Source organism: Odocoileus virginianus, chromosome 18 (assembly GCF_023699985.2).
Source record: "Odocoileus virginianus isolate 20LAN1187 ecotype Illinois chromosome 18, Ovbor_1.2, whole genome shotgun sequence".
Classification (NCBI taxonomy): domain Eukaryota; kingdom Metazoa; phylum Chordata; class Mammalia; order Artiodactyla; family Cervidae; genus Odocoileus; species Odocoileus virginianus.
In genome coordinates, this window is record NC_069691.1 from 938,975 (window position 1) to 964,518 (window position 25,544).

Consider the following 25,544-nt stretch of genomic DNA (forward strand, 5'->3'; position numbering starts at 1 on the left):
TACGTACTTCTATAAAGATCAAAATTCCTGGAAAGAGACTCAAGAACCTGATAAAAGGTATGGCCTCTTGACACCAGGTTGGAGCATTGGGATATCAGGCGAAAGGGAGGTCCTCTTTTCATAGTTACATTCACTTGTTAACTTTGACATTTTAAGCCAAATATTCCTTTTTAAAAAATAAATTTAGGAAACTACGAAATGCAAAGTAAAATAAAAGAGAGCTTCCTTCTGGATTAAGGGGCACAGTACTAGGAGCCAGCCTTGGATCCTGAGATTGTATATCCAATCCTTGCTCTACTAGAGCGACCTTGGGCAAGTTCCCGCCCCTACGGGATCTCCAAGAGCCCGCTGGTTGCGGAAGGGCGGATCTCAGAACATCCCTCCATCGCAGAGCCCAGGCCAGGCCAGCAGCCCACCCCGCTGCGCTAGACTCAGCCGGGCAGCCGACCGCGGGCGCCCGCGGTGCAGGCCCGGCCAATCAGCGGTGGCGGGGCGGGCGGGGTGGCGGCGCAGCGCGCGCAGAGCGAAGCGCGAAGCAGAGGCACCAGCGCCGTCCGGACCATGCCACGCTCACCCGGGCTCGTCCTGCTACTGCTTGTGCTGCAGCCGCCGCCGGCCGCGGGCCGCGGGCTCCGCAGCGCAGGCGGACGAAGCCCGGAGTGCGGTCCGTGCCGACCAGAGCGCTGCCCCGCGCCCGAGCGCTGCCCCGTGCCGGGCATCGTGGCGCGCGACGAGTGCGGCTGCTGCGCGCGCTGCCTGGGCGCCGAGGGCGCGAGCTGCGGGGGCCGGGCCGGCGCGCGCTGCGGCCCAGGGCTCGTGTGTGCGAGCCGCGCCGCGGGGGCCGCGCCCGAGGGCACCGGGCTCTGCGTGTGCGCGCAGCGCGGCTCGGTCTGCGGCTCCGACGGCCGGTCCTACCCCAGCGTTTGCGCGCTGCGCCTGCGCGCCCGCCAGGCGCCCCGCGCGCTCCCTGGCCACCTGCACAAGGCGCGCGACGGCCCCTGCGAATTTGGTAAGTCTAACTTCTGCCCCGCGGTCCTGGGGTGGGGGGGGGCTGTGAAAAAGAGGGACCCTGACCCTCTGGGGCGTGGGGTGAAGGATCTCCTGCTGCACACCGATGGACAGCTCTGCCCAGGCCTCAGTTTCCCCTATGGGGCCAGTTTTCTCATCTGGCCAGTTACTCAAGGAGACGGGGGTGAGGGTGTGTGGGGCGGGGGGGGGGGGGGGCAGGAATCCACATCCTGTACCCTCTCTTACCAAGCCGTTGGAGTCACCAGTCACCGAGCTGGTCGTAATTTTGGGGAGCCTACTGCCCCTTTTGGTACTTAAGTCCTTACTGATTCAGTTGTTTGCAGGTCTGGCATATTTGCCTCCTGAAGACAGAGTGTGGGAAGCAGGGTGTCCCCACTGGGTCCAGCTCTTTGGGGTCCCACCTTGGACGGGGGTGGGTTGTTTGAATGCAGAGGGAGAGCAGATGGAGATGCTGGAGGAGGAGGAGCTGGAGCTGCAGATTGGGATTCCGGAGTCTGGGGATCAGGGCACCGGGGTTCAGTGAGAGGAGTCCAGCCCTGCGGGGAATCTTGAGGAAGCTCTCACCCAGGACAGGTAAAACCTTGAGAGACCTAAGCTCCGAAGAGACTGGTGCCATCAGAGGCAGACCCCAGGTTTTATAAGACTGAAGTTTATAGAATTTGGAGGGTCCCACTTTAAGTAAGGGCTTCCCTGGTGGCTCAGAGGGTAAAGAATCTGCCCGCAAAGTGGGAGACTCGGGTTTGATCCCTGGGGTGGGAAGATTCCCCTGGAGAAGGGAACGGCTACCCACTCCAGTATTCTTGCCTGGAGAATCCCATGTACCATAGAGTCCCTGGGGCCGCAGAGTCAGACAACACTGAGCAACTTTCACTTTCACTTCACTTTAAGTGATGTAATAGAAAATGATTAATTGCTTGGGACCTAAAAACACAAGCTTCATTAACATCACAATAAAGCCATCTCTGGGTGCCATATTTGCTCACTTTCTACATGTAATGTTTTGAAACCAAACAGAAATAAGCCAAAATATTAGTAAGGGATGCCCAGTCAAGCACCCTGCTGGGCCATTAGATTTTGGAGAAATGCCCGTTGTCTAGGTGGCCTGGAGGGGCAAGTGGAGAGTATAGGTGAGCTTGTGCCAGGGGAGCCCCAAGGAGGCCCAGCTCTGGGGTTCTGGCCTGGGACTGGAGATCCAAGAGCAGGCCTGAATGCTTCATTCAGTGCGATGACTTCAGCCGCAACAAGGAAGCCTTGGGGTGGGGGGTTGGCCTTTGGAAATTTCTAGTAAATATTATCTTTCACCAAGAATCCCAGTTAGATGCCCTCAAGTCCAGGAGACCCAATGGGTTGTTGGAGATGAGGCAAGAAGGCCCCTGTCTCTGGAAACTTGGAAATAATGTGCTGCCCACTGAGGGGTCTGAGACAGCCCCAAGAGCTCAGGCAAGTCACTGCTGGCTGTTCCTCTCTGGGGCTTCCGGTGGAGGAGAGAGCTGGCTGCGGCTTTGGGCTGGTCCCTCCAGGGGCCGTGTCAGCCCCTGGGGAGTCGCTGTTGAGGTCCCTCCACTTTGAACCTACGTTTCTGCCCGTGTCATTGAAACAGCCCTGTCTCCTTCCTTCTGCTTTCTGCCATCTATTTTTGCAATCTACTTTGCTCAGCAGTTAATTCTGCTGAGGCAAGTCTCTTTGTTTCCAGACAGGTAACATTTTCAGTCCACATGCAGGAGGCGTGAGAAATGCTGACCAGGTCTCCAGACCAACTCGCTGCTGATGCTCTCAAGTGATTCCTCCCTGGACTGGTACTCTGCTTCTGAGGGAGAGCTGCCTTGAAGGCACTCAGACCCGATCTGCTATTACACGGAGACGGAGACCCTTGGGGCAGGGGTCTCATCCAGGGTGACCAGTAAGACCGGGCTGGCTTCCAGGTCCCCAGCACCCTGTTCAGCGCCGTTTCAGGGTAGGACTTGATAGTGTTAAGTCAGGCAGGTGGCGGTTGCCATGGTTACCAGAGTGTGGGCAGATGGAGGTCTTGTACCCCTAATTCTTTGAAAATTACCACATGACAAGTAAATGTGACAGCCCCTTCACTCTGATCTGTGGGCTCTGAGCCCACCCCAGGCACAGGCCCTGGGGTGTTTATGGAGCCAAACACAAGTAATTCAGAAGCTGCTTTTAACGATCCCAGGAATGACAGGCATCAGACCTCCCCACAATTTAGCTTTCCTTCCCTACCAGCGATTGTGTCATTGGCCACTCCCCAGACCCCAGCACTGTCGTCCCATCGCCTTCTGTCCTGACGTGTTTGTGCGGCCACTGCTCTTGTGTGCTGGTGGAGCAGGAAGGTGTGGACCGGGGATCTTTTCAGCTAGGGAAAATGGCACCTCATTCCATGCTGCCCTCAAGCCATCCTTTATTCAGACAACACGGTGGGAGCACTTTTTAACAATGTCCCTGGGGACCTCGCTGCTTGACGGAAACAGATCGAGTCAGAGCAGCAGCTGTTCTGCTTCAGGATTGGCGATAAAACAAGCCAGCACCCGACGCTAAGGGGATGAAGCCTCCGTAAATGTTAGGTTTCGCAGTGTGGGAAGTGTTCATACCCAAATACCTCTGAGGGGCATTGGGAAGTGATTTCAGGCTCAAATTCTGACCTTTCCTCCTGTGCTCTGAAATGCCCCCCAAATTCGAATTATGAGAGTAATCCTGTGATCAACATACATGTATTGAAGACTCACTCAACATACATGTATTGAAGACATGTATTGAAGGTTCCAACATAAAAATAATTTTTGGCTATTGGAAGTCGCTTTTGCATTCCATCTGCTTTTTTGATTTTTTTTTACGACTACCCTGGCCAGGTCTCACTCCCATTTAATAGAAGGACAAACTCAGGCCAGTAGAGGAGAGCTTCCTGGAGTCACATGACTGGTTGCCGGCCGAGGTGGGGCTCCAGGTCCTGACTCTTTTCAGATGGAGTCATGTATCTATAACCTGTTGGCAACTCGATCAGGAAGGTGCTGCAAACCTTTGAATCTTTAGAGTTTCTCAGCCTGAATCCACCTTCCTTTTCCCCTCCAAGGCTTGCTGCTGGGGCCTCTGTTTCAGCACCTGGTGATGGCTCTTCAGAGGATCAGGGATAGCTTCACACAAGGGGAAGCAGCTGAGTGGAGCTTGGAAGGTAGGTAGAAAATTCCTGGGCTGAGAAGCGGGGGCAGAGAGGCACCGCATAAACCACGGCAAGGAGGTAGGAGCTCCTGGGGCAAGTGTGAACAGTGGACCCATAGGCAGTACCCAGTGGGCTGGTTGGCGGAGGAGATGAGACCCAGAGCTGCCTGGGGCAGGCTCGTTGCAGGACTGGCGTGCCGTGCTGCGGAGCGAACCTTCATTCTACTGAGGGATTGGTTCCGTTTCTCACCGGAAAGCTGTGGTGGCGTTAGTGCTTTGTTATCATTGCTTTAACAAGCTGCTTTGTCCCATGTGCCCTGGTCGTTTGCTCGCGCTGGGAGGAGGCTGGGATCCTGCAGACGGCAGGTTGAGGTCGTGTTTTGAGTGCTGCATTAGATACGAACGGGGTACCATGCCAGCCAAGCCCCTGAAGCATCAGTGAGCTATTGAGATCCTAAATCTTAGAAAATTCGCTTTGGTTGAAATTCCAGCTCCACTTAGAAATCTCAGTCTGTGCAAGGCCTGTGTTACCAGGTAACCAGGAGATGCAGCGAACACCACTTTGTGAGAGGGACAAAGAAGGGGCGCCTCGTGCTCAAAAGCCTTTCATGCCGAGGGAGGGGGCTTGAGGCGCACGCTGCAGGGAGCCGGATTAAGCTGTGTCTGGTTCTACATGTAATGCGACTATTAGCATAAATTATCAGGGCTGTTCAGGGCACTGATTATTAAACCCTTTGGTTGTGTGCTTCTCCATATGAGCAGATGGGTTCCTGGGAGGTGGCTTTTGATATTCTTTCCTTCCCAAATGCCATTAACTTGAGACAAATCTTGGAGGCATTAGGGAAGATCTTTTATTCCAGCCATCAAGGACATTCTCAGCCCACGGGGTGGGGGCACAGCTCCCCACACACTACAGTAATAATATCGACCCCTTTCATCTCTATAGATCCACAAGGTCAACAACACAGTCACATCCATTCTTTCCCTTCACCCCGGAGGATGTGGGGTCATTTTATCCTCATTTGCAGATAAGAACATTGTTAGCAGTTGCCCAGTGGTTGGCGGCCAGACCCCCAGGCATGTTGAGTTTCCCTTGGTAGTGTTTGGGCTTCCCGGGTGGCTCAGAGTGTAAAGAATCCACCTACAATGCAGGAAACGCAGGCAGATGCAAGTTCGAGCCCCAGTTTGGGAAGATCCCCCAGAGGAGGGCATGGCAACCCACTCCAGTATTCTTGCCTAGAGATTCCCGTGGACAGAGGAGCCCGGTGGGCTGCAGTTCGCAGGGTCGCAAAGACTCGGACACGACTCCAGCGACTGAGCACCCACGCACAGTACTGTCTTGCCCGCCCTCTGTGCTGCCTCTGAGGGTGCACGCCTGGCGGACTATTCTGTGCCCTGATGGACGCGTTTGTGCCATCCCAGCATTTCCAGGGCCGTAGATGATGCGAGCAGAAGGAAGCAAGTGTTTAGCACGGAAGAGCTAGGGAGACAAAACCAGCAGATTCCCAGGCGGGGCTGAGCAGGCACCATCCTCGCTCCAGAAAGCCACGTGACTCTTGCCAAAGGCCGGCGGAGAGGAGAGCCCCGGCTCCTCCCGGAGGGTGGCGGCTCAGGCGGCGGTGAGGTGCGAGGCCGTCCCCTGGGCTCTCCAGAGAGCGGGCTGCGGGCCACGGCCTCTGGAGCCTCCGGGGAAGGGCCCACGGATAGCGCACTCCCCAGAGGCCGGTAGAGGGTCTCAGCATCTTCGCAGACTAGCCTTGGGGCAGCAGGCCCTGTGGGGTCTGCGGGTCCCTCCGTGCATCTGGAGTTCTCGTGACTGTCCTCACAGGAGCCCATGCGGAGGGCAGTGGGGGAGAGTGGCCTCCTGGGCCCGTTTTAAAGAGGAAGCTGGAGTGTGGGCGAGACAGGACTGAGCCGGAGTTCCCAGGGTGGTCACGAGCTGCAGGGCCCCAGTGCCACACTTCAGTGAGCCCTGGGAGCAGTAAGACTGGGCGCATCCTGCCCCGATCACGGACACACCACCCACTTACTGGCGTCTTCACAAGAGCTGCTGCCTGGGGTGATGTCGGGAGCGTTTCACTTCTGTGCAGGGAAGAGTGAACGTGGTAGGCCTGAGACTGTTATCCCTTGGAAAGGCCCGCTGGGAATTTGGATGTGCAGAGGCGTGCCTCCGTCTCCGGAATCGAGAAGAGTCGCTCACTGGATGTGAGCTGCATGGCGTGGTTTATGCTGCACGCCTGCTTTCCTTCCGGGAGTCTGGAGTTCTGGTTTGTAGCAGGCAGAGGGTACCTGGGGTCCGGCTCCCAGGAAAAGCCCTCAGCACCGAGGTCTAGTGAGCCCCCTTGGGAGAGGCCGTCGTACGTGTTGTCACAGGCTGTGCTGGAGAGGTAGGTGCCTCGTCCTCTGTGACTCCGCTGGGAGAGGCTCCTGGAAGCACGCTCCTGGTTTCCTGAGTCTCTGCTCCGTGAGTCTCTTTTCCCTCTGCTGGTTTGCTGGGTCTCCTCTCTTGTAATAAATCCCACTGTGAATAAACTCTGCCCAGTCCCGTGAGTCCTTGGAGCAGGTCGTTGATCCTGGGACTTGTCTTGGGGGCCCCCGACACAATACCGTAGGAACTCATTCTGGGATGAAGTCCGTGCGGCTGACACATTTCACCTTTAAAATTCATGTGGGATCAATGGAATCAGAGTGCCTAGGTTTACATCCCAGGTGCTTCCTCTTTCTGAGCCTTGGATTTCTTATCTGTTAAGTGGGGCTGAAAGCACCTACTTCCCACGCCTGGTGTGAAGATGAGAGGGTGTCGGACATGGAAGTGTCATCTCAGGAGAAGGCAGGATGTTATGGGACGGAGCCCCCGGGCTCACAGTCTCACCCTGCTATGTGAGGCCGGTAACCCTGGCTAGCTTCCTCAGATGGCAGCTGGGGAGGTTGCTGGAAGGATCAAATGGCTTAACCCAGTAAGCGGAAGGGTGGCATTATTACTGTCATGATGGGATTCCCAGGTGGCTCAGTGGTAAAGAATTCTCCTGCAATGCAGGAGACACAGGTTCGATCCCTGGGTTGTGAAGATCCCCTGGAGCAGGAAACGGCAACCCACTCCAGTATTCTTGCAGGAAAATCCCATGGACAGAGGAGCCTGGTGGGCTACAATCATGGGGTCACAAAGAGCTGGCCACAACTGCATACACACACACACTATCATGATAATGACGGATGATTTTAAAGAGCTACTATAGATAAAAACCTCTAAATTTAAAGTCAGATATGTTTAAATTAAAACTAGATTAAGCTACAGGAGGAAATTTTTTGAAATAACTGAACACTGCTATATCTTGAGTTATGGTAATGTTACACGGTGTATGCATTTGTCAAAACTTAGAAATGTACACTAGAAAGAATGAATGTACTGTGTATACATTTAAAAATAAATCAAAGCTTGAATGTCACTTTATTGCCAAAAGCAGTGGGCTCTTTTGGAAAAGAAATGCTGTTTTCTGGCTTGAAACTAGTGGCAAAGGCAGTATTTCCAAGACGGTCTTTAACTGTAGTTATGGAAAAACAGGGAAATGCAAGGAGAGAGAGAGATGAAATGTGATTTACTGGCTTATTCATTTAGGCTTGAAAGGGACTGATGAAATCTCATTTAAAATTTATGGCTCTACATGAACGGAAGTAAAACATGTTGATTGAGTGTCCCTTTGGAATCTATTGAGGGCTTTAGAATAAGATGCAGTTCTGATTGTTCCCACAGCGAGCCATTTGAGGACTGGTTTGGGCTCCGGGGGAGGCGATGCTGGCAGGAGGATGTGAATAAATTAGACTCTCTTTGTTGTCCATTGCAGATGGGGCTCTGCCATAGAGCAGGGGTGCTGTGGTTCTTTGTGGTGGTTGGAAGGTGGCTGGGGCGTGTCGGGTGATGTTAGAAGCCTGGAACCTTGGTTTATTCGGGGGACTGGCTACACTTGGGGTTGTGGGTAGAGGTGTGGTGCTTAGAGAGCATCAGTTGGTCACAGCTGAAGGAGTGAGCTGATCAGGCTGTGGGGGTAGAAAGCAGCCTGGGGTGAGGAGAGCAGGGTTTGTATTCATCTTACTGGAGGCCACTTAAGGTGACCAGGGCTCTATAGGGCTCCTGGCAGCCCTGGGATCAGTAGGCGGGAGTTACAGGATGCAGGTCTTAACTCCAAGTGAGGACACCCTTTCTTATCAGAAGAGTCAAGGATAGAAGGGGCTGGCTTTATCAGTAGTGAGCTCTCCATCACTGGGGGCATGCAAGTGGAGGCTAGATGAGTCCATCACAGACCGTCAGGCACATGCTTTGGGGAGTTTGGCCTCTCCAGTTTGAAACAAGAAGCTCTAAGACAATTTCCCAGAGATCTCTCGGCATCAGTTTGACAGGGTCTGCTTCCTAGTCTGTCTAGAGAGTCCAGACCTGTCTCCTTTCTACGCCCTTTCGTTCTTTCCCTCCGTGCTCTTCATCCAGCCTTCTGTCTGTCTCCCTTTGTTCTCCTTTTTAACTGCAGCCTCACCTCGGCTGGCAAAGGCCCTTTCCTTCTCCAAGGCTGGCCTGTGGAGGGCAGAGGGCATGCCCATGAGTCACCAGGAAAAGTGCCAAGAGTCGTGGACGCTGCAGTGTGACGCCAGGGATGAATGTGTTTTCTCTCTTATTCGTCGTGTGTTTCTTTGCGGAGTCATCGGTTTGACAGGCCTGCCCTGCCCCGCATTTGCACGCTGTGTTACCTTAAACCCTCACTTTCACACTCAGCACGTCCTAAAATCAGCTCAACAGCCCTGTGACACAGGGGGTATTGTCCTCATCTCAGAAAGGCCCCTGGAGGAGGGCATGGGAACCCACTCCAGTGTTCTTCGCTGGAGAATCCCGTGGGCAGGGAAGCCTGGCAGGCTGCAGTCCATAATATTCATAATAATGCAGAGTCGGACGCAACTGAAGCCACTTAGCACACATGCATCCCCATCTAAAGACAGCAGACCTGAGCAGAGAGCGTCCTCTTGGCCCGGCCTCCACATCGCACCTCCCTGAGACCACGCGGGCCTCAGCTGGAGCACCTGCCCTGTGAGGCAGGCTGGGATTCCGCGGGTCAGAGTGGGCAGATCCCTGGTACTGGGCTAGGACACGCCCTCAGGATGGGCAGCTGCGGTGCATCCCGAATAGAGGGTAGGCAGGCAGGGCGGGCGAGCGTGCTGAGGGCCAGGTGGAGGGGCTGAAGCCCAAGGCAGCTGGGCTTAATTCTTTCAGGCCCAGAGTAAGCAGAGTAAGCAGAGTGGGGGCTAGCCACCGGGAGAAGGACAAACGAGCGTGGAGTGTCGGCTAGGAACATCTAACTCAGGACTCCCCTCGTGGTCCAGTGACTCTCCCAATGCAGGGCGCTGGGGGTTTGATCCCTCTTCAGGGAACTGATCCCACATGCCGCAGCTGAAGATCCAGTGCCACTACTAAGACCCGAATAAATGATGAAATAAGTATTTAAAAAAGAATGTCTAACTCAAATGCCACGTGCTTCCCCATCCCACCCGGCAAGCCCACACCCTCTGTCTTTTCTGTGAAGTAGGTCCTGGCAGCCTAGCACCACGTTGCCCAATTCCCTGATTTACTTTTCTCCGGCAGCAGGGAGGCTCTGCATCCATGCCAGCAGTTTTGCCCTTGAGGATGGGGATGGGGAGGATGGTGGAGCCTGTGATATGCAAATGAGCATCTTGAACTGCAGGAGGTCTCAGCAGGGGGTGAGGGCAGCTGGGCTTTGCGGCATTATTCTCTGAACGCCCTCCATGCGGAAGGAGAAAAGCCCATCTGTTAGAAGACACCAGCCCCTCCCAGAGCCTGCCACCCTGCCGAGTAGCTGAGCTGAAAGCAGATGGCAGCTGGGGTCCTGGGAGGGGCCCTGGGAGGGAGTGTGACAGACAGACGTCGTCTTTCCTCTCTGGATCCCTGTTTTCCTGTTGGTAGAACGGAGGCAATGAAGGAGGAGAAGAAGGCATCCTTTCAGGTCTCAGGAGAATCCCTTCTAGGATTCCTTGCCTCTGAGTATATCCTTTCCGTGTGGGGAGGTCTCACCTGCCCCAACCTGCTATGTGCAGGCAGGGGATCTTAGAGGTGAAGGGCTTGGCCAGGGTCAAGCCTGTCTTCCCTTGTCTTTTTCTCCCAGCTCCTGTGGTCATCAGCCCACCCCAGAGTGTTCACAATGTCACCGGGGCACAGGTGTACCTGTCCTGTGAGGTGAGGGCTGTGCCCACCCCAGTTGTCACGTGGAGGAAGGTATTTATATCCAGGAACTTCTCTGCATGTGTGTGTGTGTGTGTCTGGCTGGGGGAAGGTATAAATGTTTTTAAGTGTATGCGTATTTATCTGTTATGTGAATTGAAGGATTACGAAAAATATGTTTCATTCCTCTGCCTCCAGATTTATGATTCAAAACTTTTACCCCAAAGCTCTCCCCAGAGAAGGGGTGTGGCTCTTTGCCACTCAGCTGTCCAGGAAGTTCTGCTGTTTATCTAGCCTGTGTCAGCTGAGATGAAGTTAGAGCCTCCTGGACTGGGTCTGGGTTTCAGAAAGACTTGGCTGGTGGAAGATGACCCGACCCTATCCTAAAGCTAGATCTTCCTGCAGCTCGGGTTTTGAGCGGTGGAGATGGGTACAGCCTGTGTTCCCTTATGTCAGCAGCCCTGAGAAGGGCCGGGAAATCCTGGCGCTGGTGATGTCTGTATCTCAGCTGTCCAGCAGGGGCTGCTCTCTGTACATCTACTCAGGCTTAAGAAGAAACTGATGTTTCGTAGGAATGAGATACTAGGGTCTCAGCCTTAAGTCAGCGCGAAGGTGAAGACAGCGAGGGTGTCTGTGGGGTGGTCCTTATTCAGAAATGATTTTTCTAAGTCACGCCTGGTTATTCTGTCTTCTGTAGGTCACACGGTCTCCTGCAGGCACCCAGGCAACGGAGGACCTGCCTGGGGACCACGTCAACATAGCCGTCCATGTCCGAGGGGGCCCGTCTGACCACGAGGCCACCGCCTGGGTTTTGGTGAGCGTCTCATTTGTTGATACTCATGGGCTTCCCTGACAGCTCAGCTGGTAGAGAATCCGCCTGCAATGCCGGAGACCCTGGTGCAGTTCCTGGGTCACGAAGATCTGCTGGAGAAGGGGCAGGCTACCCACTCCAATGTTCTTGGGCTTCCCCGTGGCTCAGCTGGTAAAGAATCTGCCTGCAATGTGCGAGACCTGGGCTCGATCCCTGGGTTGGGAAGATCCCCTGGCGAAGGGAAAGGCTACCCACTCCAGTATTCTGGCCTGGAGAATTCCATGGACTGTATAGTCCAGGGGGTCACAAAGAGTTGGACACCACTGAGTGACTCTCACTTCACTGGCTGTTATTGACTGGCTCTTATAAAGCACCTTTTATATTTCTGTGACATGTTACCCCTTTCAGATGTTCTTGTCCATTTCTGCCTGGGCTCTACGGTAACTGTGAGGAAAGCAGGGCAGGTAGTATAATGCCTGAGAGCAGAAGAGGTCCCACTGCTAGGCAGAATATGGCCTCAGAAAGATGTCCACGTCCTAATCCCTGGAACTGGTGGATATGTTATATGGCAAGAGGGGAATAAGGTTGCAGATGGAATTAAGATTATTAATCAACTGACTTTAATAAAGTTATCCTGAGCTATCTGGGTGGGCCTGATACAATCACAGGAGTCTTTTAAATGTAGAAAAGAGAGGCAGGAGAGAGAGCCAGAGATGGCAGTGTCAGAAGACCTGAACTACCATTGCTGGATTCGAGGATGCAGGAAGGACTCACAGGCTGAGGACTGCAGGCAGCCTCTGGAATGCTTCTCTCAGGGCCTCTGGAAACAAGGCAACCCTGCTGATACCTTGACTTTAGCCCACTGAGACCCACTTGGACGTCTGACTTCAAGACGTGTACATAGTAAATTTGTGTTGTCTTAAGCCAGTAAGCATGTGGTCATTTGTAACAGAGCCATAAAAAACTAATACACTTGACGAAGACCACACGGCTGATAAAGGAGTAGCAAGGGCGGGGGAAAGGGGTGGGTGTGTGGACAGCACCTTCCCATCCTCCTCCAGGGCGGTTCTGTGCCATGTGCAGTGATGTGGCTGAGAAGAGGGAATGCCCTGTGTTTGAAAGGGCGATGGAGTAATGGGATATGGGTCACTCTCCCTCTCTGAGCTCCAGTGTCCACAGCTGTAAAAAGGGGGCTTTGGACTGGACCATGTCTGGCAACCCTAACAGTCTGTGACTTACTGGTGAGTCTCCTGTAATGTGAGGATAACGATGCTCCCCTTCAGCCATGATGGGGTCAAAATAAGACAGAGCGCATCAACCCTCCCCGGTCTGTAGTGACTCACAGTTGAGAGGTGCTGTTTTGCTGCGAGAAAGCAGGAAAGGAGGGCGCTGCCGTGGATCCGCTCTGCAGGGCTGTGTGATGGGTGCTGCCGTGGATCCACTCTGCAGGACTGTGAGATGGGCGCTGCCATGGATCTGCTCTGCAGGGCTGTGGGATGGGCTCTCCAGTGCGCCCTTCGGATTCCGTCCCCATCTCTGCCAGGTCTGGCAACTTCTCCACCCAGCTCGTAGGCTCAGGATGCATCTGGGTCCCTGACTTTTTCAAATCTAACATACTGCCTCGCTTTGTTACAAGGAGAGGCAGGGGAGAGGTTATCTCTGGTATTGTTTTGTAAAGCTGCCTCCGTTGGGAGCACTTTGGGCCTTCCACGGTCAGTGTGGTTTTGCTCTTTTAAATTTGCAGTGTTTTCCTTTAAGGGGCTTCCCAGGTAGCTCAGTGGGAAAGACTCTCCCTGCCAATGCAGGAGACGCTGAAGACGCAGGTTCGATCCCTAGGTCTGGATGATCCCCTGGGGGAGGAAATGGCAACCCACTCCAGGGTTCTTGCCCAGAGAATCCCATGGACAGAGGAGCCTGGCGGGCTACAGTCTATGGGGTCACAAGTCAGACACGACTGAGTGCACATGTATTTTCATTAGAATCTATACCTGTCACCTTCAATAAAAGGACCGGGTTGCTGTCAGTAAAAGGCAGGATGCAGGAAACATTAAAATGAGAGCCAGGATACAGAGGGCACTGAGAAGGAAGTTGAACTGTCTCAGCAGCCAAGACAAGAAGAGAAATAAGAGGGTGAGCTCTGTCTTATTCCAAAAAGCTGCAAGCGTTCAGGATCGTTATGAACTAAGCAGGTGATTTTGCTGTGTCGTGGATGACCGTGTAAACTCGCCTGTTTAACTCCTAGATCAACCCTCTGAGGAAGGAAGACGAGGGGCTGTACCAGTGCCACTCAGCCAACGCGCTCGGGGAGGCCCAGTCACATGGCACCGTGACCGTGGTCGATCGGAGTCAGCACAGAGCACCCCGCTTCCCAGCTCCAGACGACCGCCTGTGACGGGCCATGTGCGTGTCTCACGTCGTCTGAGCTTGTACACCTCTGTCACAAGAGGCTGAGATGAGTTATAAGATGCATAATAAATGAGAAGGAAAATACTGAATTGAGGGAAACAGAGGAACGCAAACCAAGAGCAGAACATATTATAGTTGGCAGCTAGACTGGTGTGTCCTACACACATATCATGCTGGGCTTCCCACTGGCGTGCCAAATCAAGAGCTATGAACGTTAGGGGCGTCCAGGTGAAAGAGACCACTAATTTTTTTTTTCCCGTTTCGGAGGCTGAATGGAACATTTCCTCCAAATTAGCCCGGTGAGGGTGCTGAGAGAGCAGGCATGGTCCCTGTGACGGTACCCATGTGAAAACACGCACAAAGGAGACAGTCTGAGCTTCATGGGTCTTACGTGTAGCTCTGCAAGTAGGTACAGCTTCTAGAAACAGGGAGGAAAAATGCAAGGTGTAAAACCGTCAAACAGAAACTCAGGAGACGGCTCTTAAAGTCGCCCTCCGGATACTTATACTTTTTTATATATGTGTATTGTTACGTATATGACTCTGCGGCAAGGAATCTGCCTACCAATGCAGGAGATGCAGGTTGATCTCTGGGTCAGAAAGATCCCCTGGAGAGGGCGATGGCAGCCCACTCCAGTATTCTTGCCTGGGAAATCCCGTGGACAGAGGAGCCTGGAGGGGGTTGCAGGCTCGAGTCTGTGGGGGTCGCAGAGTTGGATAAGGCTTAGTGACTCAACAACAACAACTAGAAACATATGTATCAGAAAGTCAGGTATCAGGATTTTTTTCCCCATATTTCCTATAACTTTTTCCGGCTCTTGCTTGCATAACGCCGGGGACACAGCTCTGTACCACCAAAAAACCATCTGTGGGTTTTTCCAGTAACTGAAAGTTCTTCCTCATATTACACTGGAATCTGCCTCTCTGAAATGCCCACCCATAGGTCTTATATGTAATTCTGGGATCCCCATAGGCACCTCTGCTCCCACCAGCACCTCTCCTGGTTGGGGAGAGATTTAACGTTAGGGTCATTACCCCCACCTTCCATCTAACACGTAGTTGACTATGACAGAACAGGCTTCTTTTCTCTAATTTTTTTTCCCCTCTTTTCTTCTAGGGTCTTAGAAACTTGATCACAGGATGATGGAAAAGTCAAGTCATGGATCATTTCACTTTGTGAAGAATTAGAAAAACTGTTTGTAGATGACCCCTTTTGTATGTTTTTAAACGTTAGATGCAAACTAGATTCGTATGCAGATGTAGTTTTTAGCAGGGCAAACAAACGTTGGGGAAACAGACTGCATGTAGCCTTTTTATACTTTTGAAATGAACAGCTCTGTGAGAATTCTTTTTTAGCTTCTCCCTCCAAGGGAAGGCCGCATGTAAGTCCATGTAATTCTACAGGGCTGGACCGAAGTGTGTGTCAGCTGTGACTGCCTCATTTGTCTGTGGTTGATTAGTGGAGCTCTGTGACAGACAGCGTGTGTTTTAGGAGGAGGGGGAGCGTCTTGCAGTCCTCTGCCTGCCCTCTAACTTGCTGTGTGATCTGGATAGATCCCTCCCTCTCTGGGCCTTGGTCTCTTCAGCTGTGAATGTGCTATTTGGACTGTATGTAACCTATGTCCTGTCAAACACTGCCATCCTGGAGTAGGAAGGTCCTACAGAAAAAGTATGAGAAGTCTAGTCTTAGCCTTCTTTTACAAATAATATTCCCTCAAAGACAAATGCACTGCTTCACATGAGGGTGTGGAGAGCTGGCTATAACTTATCTATTCCTGCTGTTTTCCCATTTTAAAGAGGTTTAGTCCCAGATGGAACACTTAACCAGTCTCAGAGGCTGGGTACATGGGGACTAAGATATCCACTTACTGACAAGCCCAGCATTCTCTAACCAAGCAGGCAGTGGGAACCTGGCTATTGGACATCAGATTGTAAAAAAAGGAGTCAACTGCTCTCTCTGGGCTGTAGAATTAGAGTTAGCAGAGTATATTTTACTTAGAGATGTTCTGAGGTCACCCAGAAACAAAACTTGCTTGCTTTTTTCTTAAGAAAGAAAGACGAAGAGTATTTTATATCTGGCTAAAGAAATAGATCCCCTGGGTGACGAGTAAAATACTTTAAAATCAAAATTGGATCTCACGTGTGGCTAGTTGTTAAATTTCATGACACTTCTCTGTCTGTGGTCACTTCCCATCTCTGGGATGGCAGGTAGGATGCTTATTAATGTCCCTCCCCCGTTACAGATGAAGAAACCCAGCTCTGAGAGTACCGTGCTTGCCTGAGGTCTGAAAGCCTCTGAGAGGGACTGGGGCTGAGGGCTCCTGGCCCTCTTTGGCACCCTTTCCACTCCATGGTGCTACTTCTCAGAACAATTTGTAACTGTGGGAAGGAAGATGCCGCCCGTTCCACGGGTTTCAGGGATTCTCCTCAAGGTCTGTCTCAACTTTTAAACCAACACTCTCATGACGCTCACTTTGAGCACTGCATTTTGGAATCTTTTTGAGATGCATTTTGTTCCTTTAAAGCCTGGCTATTCCACATCTGAAATGTTGGGGTGGCATCACCCTAACGTACACAGCAGGGGACTGTCCCGGGACTCCAGAAACATGAGGTCCATTTGGGAATGCGTCCCTATCTTGCTGGGTGACTCTGAGCAAGACCCCTTCACTTTCTGGACCTCAGTTTCCTCATGTGAATAAGAAGGGAGCGAAACTAGGTCAGTGGTTTTCAAACTTTAAAACATTGGGACCCCTTCTTTGAATAAAGTCAGCATTGAAACTGATCACAAATGGGAAGCTGTGCCTGTCTGTTGGAGGCTGGGCCTTCTAGGGGACCGGCTCACGTCCCCTCCCTACGCAGCACACCGCGCCGCCCCCCGTGACAGTGACTCTGAGTCCAAGTCGGTGGTAAATTCCTCTGGGGTCTGAGTGATTGGGAGATGGCTTGGGAAGACACTTAGTGAAACTATGTCAGAGGAAAAGGGAACTGTGGCTGTGGAGAGCAGCATCATGCATTTGCTGATAAGCGCGTTCAGCAAAATTGGTTCAACTTTGCCCGGTGAGAGCTGGATATGGAGCCCTGGGGTGACAGAGCCGAGCATCAAGGCTGCAGGAGGCTGGGTTCAGCATTGCAATGATGTACAAAAAGTAATGATGTTACACTGTGTGAAGTCTCCACCAAAACCAAAAGCGTAGATTAATAAGACTGTTCCTACCTAATCACTTTTCCACTGTGAGAGCCCAGGACCTCTCCGAGACTAAACAGATATGTGCCATGAGTTGCTGTTCAGAAGCAGGGCTCCCTCGGAGCCTTCGTGTTCTCCCCTATTCTGATACATGTGATGATGTCACGTAACCCCCGCACTCCAAAAATGACTGTTTTCAGGGACAGGCTTTGTGGGCTGTGTGCTTGGAACTGCTATAGGTGGGTCCATGTCCCACTGATACTTCTCCATCATTCCTTATGTATCATACCTTTTTTTTTTTTTTCTGCTTTCCCACATCAGCTGCTTTCATCAGAATCCTCCTTACCTTTCACTTCTGGGCTGTGGTTACAGTCCTGCCTGGTCATCTTGCTTGCAATTCTTAACAAGGCCTAACTAATCATCCACTGCCAGACCGAACTTTCTCGCTGCCTCTGAACTGGTATCTCCCACTGTATAAGGCTCAGATGGTAAAGAATCTGCCTGCAATGTGGGAGACCCAGGTTCAATCCCTGGATTGGGAAGATCCCCTGGAGAAGGGAATGGCAACACACTCCACTATTCTTGCCTGGAGAATTTCATGGACAGAAGAGCCTGACAGGCTACAGTCCGTGGGATTGCAAAGAGTCAGACACAGCTGAGCTACTAGCACTTTCACTTTTCACTGTTTAACTCATCACTTAGGTTTGCCTTTTGTTACATGCACACAGAATAGCGTTCTCCAGAGAACAGAAGAGTGCAAATGCTGGCAATATGAAGGTGTGCAACCTGGGCCTTGCATTCAGGTGAGACCCAAGTGGGGATGAGTGGGACAAGGCTGCCATCCTGCCTCACAGCACAAGGTGTCTGCTTTCTGATCAACATAGGGGGACATCAAGGAACGCTTCCTGGAAGAGGTGCCATCTGAGCTTGAAGTGAGTGTGGGAGACTGCAGACTAGGCAAGGAGTACGCAAAAGGAAGGGGGTGGAGAAGGGCAATGGAGTTTGTGTGTGGGGAACAGTGACCAGCGTTGGCTGAGAGCTCAAGTGGCAGGTAGGTTTTTGGCCACGTCCCTAAGTGTCATCAGAAGAGGTTGGAATTATGCTGTAAGAAGTGGGCCTGAATCTCAGTCTTCTGTTATCAGCTGGGTTATAACTGGGCTTGAGGAAGATCTCACAAAGCTAGTGTTCAATCCCAAAGGTATTGACTTTCCATCTTAAACAAAAAAAGGTGGTTTTCTTTTTTAACTCAAAATGAATTTTTTTTTCAAGTTTTAGGTGAAACGAATCCTGTCTTTAAAAAATTGCCTTCCCCTCTCCCCTAGAGATGCATGATGCAAAAAAATTAATAAGAGTGAGCAAATCAGTTGACAGTGAACAGTCTCCCTCTAATGAATTTCCTCATCCCCAGCCTTCACCAGAGCCCCTTGAACATTAAATCAGAGAATCATTATTATATGATATTTTATTTAATTAAGGGAAACGAAAGTGCCCTGGTGTCTGCAGCTGAACAATGAATCCAGAACTGAATACACTTGCCCAGTCTCACCTCCAGCCAACACCTCTCTCCTGGGCCATGAGTGCCTCTGTAGTCGGGGCTGCCTCTGAGTTCAGCCTTGACGGTGCCTGTGTCTCCTTTCATCGTGGCTGTCTCTTCTTTATCCTAATCTCCCCCATGATACTAGGGAATGGCTGGATGTCGGGGGGAGAGTAAAAATCATTAGTGTCGATACTCGGGAGTGGGGTGGGGGTGCGGAACAGAAGCCTGTCTCGTCTCCGCTGGTGCGTCCCCCCAGCACACACATCTGCAGAGCTCCAGCGGGGACCCAGGCGCTGCTCGGCGCTGAGGATCCACTGTTGCTCACGCCCCCAGAGTCGCAGCCCTGGCTCAGAGGCCTGGCTGGGTCTGTCTAGCTTCTGAAGGTGCCCCGCTCATTCCTCAGGAAGAACGGGCATCAGCTTTGACGTTGAAAGACCCAGAACCAAGGTCAAGCCCTGCCACGGTCTGTGGGTCTGGGGCGCTTCCCTCTACTGTAGGGGCCTTCATCTCCTCATCCGGGAGGCCAGCATCACTGCCCTGGGCTGCCGCCCTGAAGGCCCCATGTGGAACGGGGGTGCATCGTCCACTCGGTAGGGGCTACTGAGGGCCGTGTGCCCGGTGGTGAGGATGCAGGGAGCGAGATCAGACATGCTGGAGGTCTATGGGAGACATAATGGGACAGAAAAGCAGACCCACTTCATTATATACACGCTAACAAACAGCTACCACAAGGCAAGACTGAAGTATGATGGGCGCTATGAGCTCAAAGAGGCCAGAGATGGCTTGATTGAGATGGTCAGAGAACGCACCCTGGAGGAGGAGGGTCCCTCCAGGATGGTCCCCCCAGCAGCTGGGTCCCCAGCAGGGCTCCGACCATGGGCTCACATTTGGAGAGGGAGGAAGGAGAAACAGCATAAGCAAGGTTGGAAGGTAGGCGTGAACAGCCCCAAAGAAGATTAAACTCTAGAAGCATCTTTGTAAGAAACCCTCTCACCACCGTGCACGCCTGCGGGGAGGTGCTGCGTGTGGTGGGCTGCGGTGAGGACAACAGGAAGTGTTCCCGTAATTACGTAGCCTTCAAATTAATTAACAGAGTAGCCGCCAGAGGTCAGGCTCCCACCCGTGATACCACCAACCCAAACTGCCCTTCTTAACCGGCCTGGACTCCGTCTGGGTGATGGAGCGGCAGCCCTGATGGTTCCAGCAAAGAAGCGGGGCGTCTGGGATTGTTTGGGTGGCTGTGGGCTCTGCAGACCTTGGCGTTTCATTAGATGTATTCTGAGTGTGTCTCCCCTTTCCCATGTCCTGGACCCGACTCTAACGTCTGTTACTCAGAAGGGGGGTTGCCCACACCAACAAGCAATTCTCAGACACCAGCAGGGAGTAGAATTCAGCTCAGTTCTGACACTCTCTACCCAGAGATGGGGACAGATCCCTTTCAAGGGTCAGTCCTACTGGACGTCTCCCCACCCCACACACCCCGCACTTCAGATGCCAGTCACAAGTCCAGGTTGTCACCTGTACTTCTGACTGACAAGCGTGGATTGGAGATTCCCATGAACCCCTCTTTCCTTGAGTTCAGTTAATTTGCTAGAGCATAGAATTCAGGAAGCATTTTACTTACTAGGGCTCCAGTTTATTTATAAGAGAATGTAACTTAGGAAGTCAGCCGGGCAAGATGCACGGGGACAGGGCACGGAGCTTCCACATTCTCTCCAAGCTCCCCTCTCCCTGGAGTCTCCATATGTTCACCAAAGCTTCCTGAAGCCAGTCCTTTGGGGTTCTATGGAGGCTTTGGGACAGACATGATTGATTAAATCATTGGCCACTGGCAATTGATTCACCCTCCAGCCCTTCTCCCCTCCTGAGAGGTCACAGGGGTGGGACTGAAAGCCCCACCAAGGTTGGTTCTCCTGGCAATCAGCTCTCATACTTAAGGCCCGAGTCACTTCATTAACATAACAAAAGATGCCAGCAATCCCACTCCTGGGCATACACCCTGAGAAAACCGTCATTCAAAAAGACACAAGCAGCTCAGAGTCATGGCAGCACTGTTCACAATAGCCAGGACATGGAGGCAACCTACATGTCCATCGACGGACAGATGGATCCTGACGCGGTACACATATACCATGGAAGACCATCAGTCATAAAAAGGTCAGAAATTGGGTCACTGGTAGAGATATGGATGGACCTAGAGTCTGTCATACAGAATTAAATCAGAATAAAACAAATATCGTATATTAGCACATATATGTGGAATCTAGAAAAATGGGCCAGATGAACCTATTTGCAGGGCAATAGAGATGCAGACATAGAGAATGGATCCATGGACACGGGGGGAAGAAAGTGGGATGAACTGGGAAATAGAAACTGACATACGTGCTCTGACAGTTGTGAAACAGATGGCTGGGGGGAACCTCCTGTATCGTGTAGGAAGCTCAGCTGAGGGGAAGATGCTGGGTGGGAGGTCCAAGAGGGAGGGTATACATGTGAACGTATAGTCGATTCACTTCATTGTAAGCAGAAACTAACACATCACTAAAGCAACTACACCCCAATAAAATTTTTTTTTAATTACAAAGTAAAGACAACTTTATCACTCTGATCACATAGATAAATTCCAAAAGGTTTTAGGAGCTGTGCCAGAAATGGATGAAGACTGAATATATATTTATTATTGTAATTGACAGTATCACAACTCCCTTCTGGCTCATAGCATAGGCACATGGGAAAATGATTCCAAATGAGTTGCATACAAAATTTCTCAGCTTCCCTTTCCTTATCAGATAAAAGGGGTAACCCTACTGGCTACTTGATAGGATTATGGTAAGACTTCAAAAGCACGTAAGGCACAGTGGTCGACAGAGCACTTGTTTTAAGTGTTTTGAGTGGGTGGGTGTCCCGGAACTGCAGTGTTTATGACCAAGTGAAGTCACGCAGGCAGTGTCTACATTTGGCAATGATGCCTGGTTCAACCTCCCTGCTCACACCTGCCTGCATTCAGAGCAATGGTGATGAATGCTGAGAGTCTACAGAAGCCACGCTGATTGGGAATCTGACCTATGTGACTCCTCACTCTCAGAATTTCAGGGTGAAGTGAGGGGCTACAGTCCGTAGGGTCTCAAAGAGTCAGACACGACTGAAGCGACTTAGCACACACTCATGAGGGACCTAGAAGATTATCCTTTCCCAGTCTCACTCTGCACCGGGATGCCCTCTACCAGGCTCCTCTTTGGTTTAGAAGTATTGAGAAGCAAGTGAGGGATGGATCTTTTAACTTATTGAGATGTTGCACATTACTGATTAGAGGCCCCACCAACCCAGCCACCCAAGCACTCATGTCCCTACTTCCCAAGAAACTTTCACTATTGTGCAGTGTCAACAGCCTCCAAGAGAAGGAGGTAAAAGGTGCACTTCAGGGGGCAGTAAGAGTCACTCCAACCTTAGTCAAATGGAAAAGGGGGCCCTCGGAAGCAGAGATGAGGGGACAAAACAGACACTGAATCCATAAGAAGCAGTTTCAGGCCAACTCCAAGGTAAGATACTGAGCAAAATCATCTTGATGCCTAGGTGAGACATGGAGTATTAAAGAGATGATGAGGGTGCATTCACAAGGCTGAGTGGACCTAAAAGTATGGTGAGCCATGGGCAGCATGGTCTAGAAAGATGGAAGACAAGGAGAGAGGGGATCAGCATAGATTCTGTGTCACGCTCTAGCTGACTTTGACTCACTCCCATCAGTTGGGGAATGGAGTTGTGAGACTAACAACAAACATCCTGAACTCTCAGGTCTGAAATTTCTCAAACCCCAGCATGTCAGGATGGCCTTGATGTTGAGTTTGGCTTGAGGGCTGGTGTGTTATGGTGAGAGTTGGAGGGACAATGCCAGTGGAAGCCTTAAAATGAGACCTTGAATAGATTCGCTCTAGGCAGAAGCCAGCACTTTTATCTGTAGGTCTTAAAGTCACACCTTGTCACCCAGGTGAGAGAAAACAAAATCAAAACTAGAAATATTATGCAGGGAACTATTGACTAATTGGGGTCCCTTCCATCCCTAAGACTCTGTAAAATGTTCATCAGCAAGAGACTATTGATACAAAATTGATTTGCAAACAGAATGTATGAGCTTATTTTAATTTTTAATGAATGAATTCACTCTTTTAAAGTATATAATCCAGTGCATTTTAGTATATTCGCAAAGTTGTGCAACCATCATCATTAATCCCAGAACATTTCAAACTTCCCCAAAAGAAATCCTATACCCATTAGCAGTTATCTCCATTCCCTTCCCACCCTGCCCCCTGCCCCCTGGAAACCACTAATATACTTTCTGTGTTATGTACTTGCTTATTCTGGATATTTCCTATAAATGGAATCATACAACTTGTGGTCTTATACGTCTGATTTCTTTTACTTAGAATAATGGTTTCAAGGTTCATCAATATTGTAGCATGCGTCAGTATTTCCTTCCTTTTTAAGGCTGAACAGTTTAAGAGACATTCCATGGAAACATTTTGTTTATCCACTCATTAGTTGATCAACATTAGGGCTGTCTGAGATTATTTTAAAGGAATGGTTATATATATGCATTTTCTGTCCACCCTCTTTCAAATTAAGGAAAATCAGTAGCACAATGAAGTAATGCAAGCAAGTAAGCCAGCTAGCAACTGATACTTAGAAGAAAATTTCATTGATTTTTACGGTATGTCACTGGAGAATGGGACCAAGATTACGGGGTTGAGTTTAAAACTCCTGATGACTTCCAATCCCCTGGAAGAGTCTACCCACTAAGACATCAGTTAATTCACTGGGAAGTCCTTGGACCAGCAGGAAGAACTAAGAGCCATGGTCTGAATCAGGGATTTTTTATCTGTCTTTCAGAGACTCCTAAGGTTTCATAGAAGTAACACAGGCCCACCAAGGGGGCTGGGGTGCAGGTGGATAGGACTCGGAGTCCAGCCCCCATCCCAGCTTTAACTACAGCAGCTTTCATTTTAATTGCTTTCTTTGTTGCGATTCCCCCTAAGAGTTCATCTGGCACAAACAAAGGGAGTCCACGGCTAAACAAATGTTTGGCAACCACTGGCAGGTGGCCGTGGTGGCATCCTTGGCCTAGAGCTGGGTCTCCCTGGTAGCTGTTCTTCTGAGGAACCTTGATGGTGACCGCCTTCACCTCTGTGGAGGCCTCAAGCCCATCTTCCCCCAGCTCCCCCCGTTGCCAGATTCCTTAAACTCTCCGAATGGCGTGAGGCAGGTGACAGTGTTGTAGGTGTTTACCCACACTGTTCCAGCTTGGAGCGCCTGCGTGAAGTACATGGCTCTGTCCAGATCCTGGCTCCACACGCAGCAGCCGAGCCACACCTGGTGCTCTTGGCCCTCTCAGTCACCTCCTCGGTCTTCTTGAACCTAAACAGTGGCTGCACAGGCCCGAAGGTCTCCTCCCTGGAGACCCTCCTGTCATCTTGCACACCACCGAAGACAGTGTCTTGATGAAGAAACCTTGTTCTCCTAAACGCTCCCCACCGCAGAGAAGGTTTGGCCCCTCCTTCTGGCCCAGCTGGATATAGCCCAGGATTGGTTCACACTGTTCCCTGTCCACCTGGGGCCCCTGTTGGGCGTCCAGCTCAAATGGGTTCCCGACTCTCCTCTGCTTAGCTTTGTCATCATAGACAGATTCTTCGATGAAGGCCCGGGAACCCGCACCACAGCGCTGGCCCATGTTGAAGAATAGGGCCTCGTGGCCCTGCCCCACGGCATGGTCCATGTCGGCATCAGCCAACACGACGCTCGGGCTCTTCCCGCCCAGCTCCAGGGTGACTCCCTGGAGGTTGGAATCACCGGCTGCCTTCCGGATCAGGTGGCCCACCTCGGTGGAGCCAGTGAAGGCAACTCTGTCGATATCCATGTGATGGGTGATGGCTGCTCCTGCTGTTGGGCCATAGGCTGTGATGATGTTCACCACCCCGGGGGGAAAGCCTGCCTCCTTGATGAGGGAGGCCAAATACAGGGCAGAAGGGGGTGTCTGCTCTGCCACCTTCATGACCACAGTGTTGCCCATGGCAAGTGCTGGGGTGAGCTTCCGGCCCTGCATGACCAAGGGGAAGTTCCACGGGATTAGCTGGCCACACACCCACAGGCTCGTGCCGGGTGAAGCAGAAATGCTCGCCATCCATGGGGATGGTCTTGCTGTGGCACTTGTCAGCCAAGCAAATTCCTGGTACACCTGATGACCTCATCCAGGTCCAAGACATAAGACTCCTGGAAAGGCTTCCCATTGTCCAGGGTCTCCAGTGAGACCAAGTAGACACGACCCCTCTCCACTAGGTCGGCCAGGCAGTTCAGCAGCTGGCCTCGCTCCGAGGCATCCATCCGGTGCCATGGAGACCCCAGTCGGAAGGCTGCACGGGTTGCCTTCACTGCCAGATCCACGTCAGCCCAGTCCCCTTCAGCCACGTGGCTGATGACCTCCTCTGTGGCAGGACTGACTGCTGGGAAAGTCTTCTTGCTGACTGCATCATGCCCCTCGTTGCTGATGAACAGCTGTTTGTAGCGGATGTCTGGGTTCGGGCTGGGGCTGGGAAGGGCTGCTGCTGAGGAGTACCAGGTGGCGGGGCGGCGCAGGGCAGACAGCTGGGCCACCAGGACGCACAGTGAGCTGAGCACTCTAGAGAGGCGCAGGAGCCAGGGCGAACGGGCAGGACGGACAAGGGGCCCCCGAAGGCCCACCGCTAAGATGTTCCGAGGCTCTAGCATAACGGGGTGTCCCCTCTGAAAACACAGACCCATAGGGCTACAAAAGCCCTGAAGAACACTTTGGTCCGAGTCTGCGGTGTCCCATCTAGCCTCCGGCTCACTCCTTCACCTCTTCGGGTCTTGGCTCAAATGTCAGTAAGGCCTCCCCTGTGCCGTCCTGGGCTTAATCATTCAGCTGTGTCCGACTTGTGGCCCGTGCACCATAGCCTCCAGGCTCCTCTGCCCATGGGGATTCTCCAGGCAAGAATACTGGTGGGCTGCCATGCCCTCCTCCAGGGGATCTTCCCAACCCAGGAATCGAAGCCAGGTCTCCCCAACTGCAGGCAGATTCTTTGCCATCTGACTCATTAGGGAAGCCCAAGAATACTGGAGTGGGTAGCCTATCCCTTCTCCAGGGGATCTTCCCGGCCCAGGAATCGAACCAGGATCTCTTGCATTGCAGA

At 51.8% G+C, this 25,544-nt stretch overlaps 2 protein-coding genes across 2 annotated transcripts; one reads left to right on the forward strand and one right to left on the reverse strand.

The window, feature by feature from the left end:
• Positions 1-373: 373 nt before the first annotated feature.
• On the forward strand, positions 374-16,413 carry IGFBPL1 (insulin like growth factor binding protein like 1). The gene is made up of 5 exons (XM_070480231.1): positions 374-1,009; positions 10,353-10,462; positions 11,106-11,222; positions 13,462-13,619; positions 14,742-16,413. Exons 1-4 carry the CDS (start codon positions 562-564, stop codon positions 13,609-13,611), a joined length of 825 nt encoding a protein of 274 aa, XP_070336332.1. The 5' UTR covers positions 374-561; the 3' UTR covers positions 13,612-13,619; positions 14,742-16,413.
• Positions 16,414-18,848: 2,435 nt separating this feature from the next.
• ALDH1B1 (aldehyde dehydrogenase 1 family member B1) lies at positions 18,849-25,101 on the reverse strand. The gene is given in 8 exon segments (XM_070480754.1): positions 18,849-19,004; positions 23,429-23,559; positions 23,562-23,693; positions 23,696-23,833; positions 23,836-24,476; positions 24,478-24,549; positions 24,551-24,633; positions 24,778-25,101. Coding segments are annotated over 8 exon segments (1,677 nt in total).
• Between the last annotated feature and the right edge of the window lie 443 nt (positions 25,102-25,544).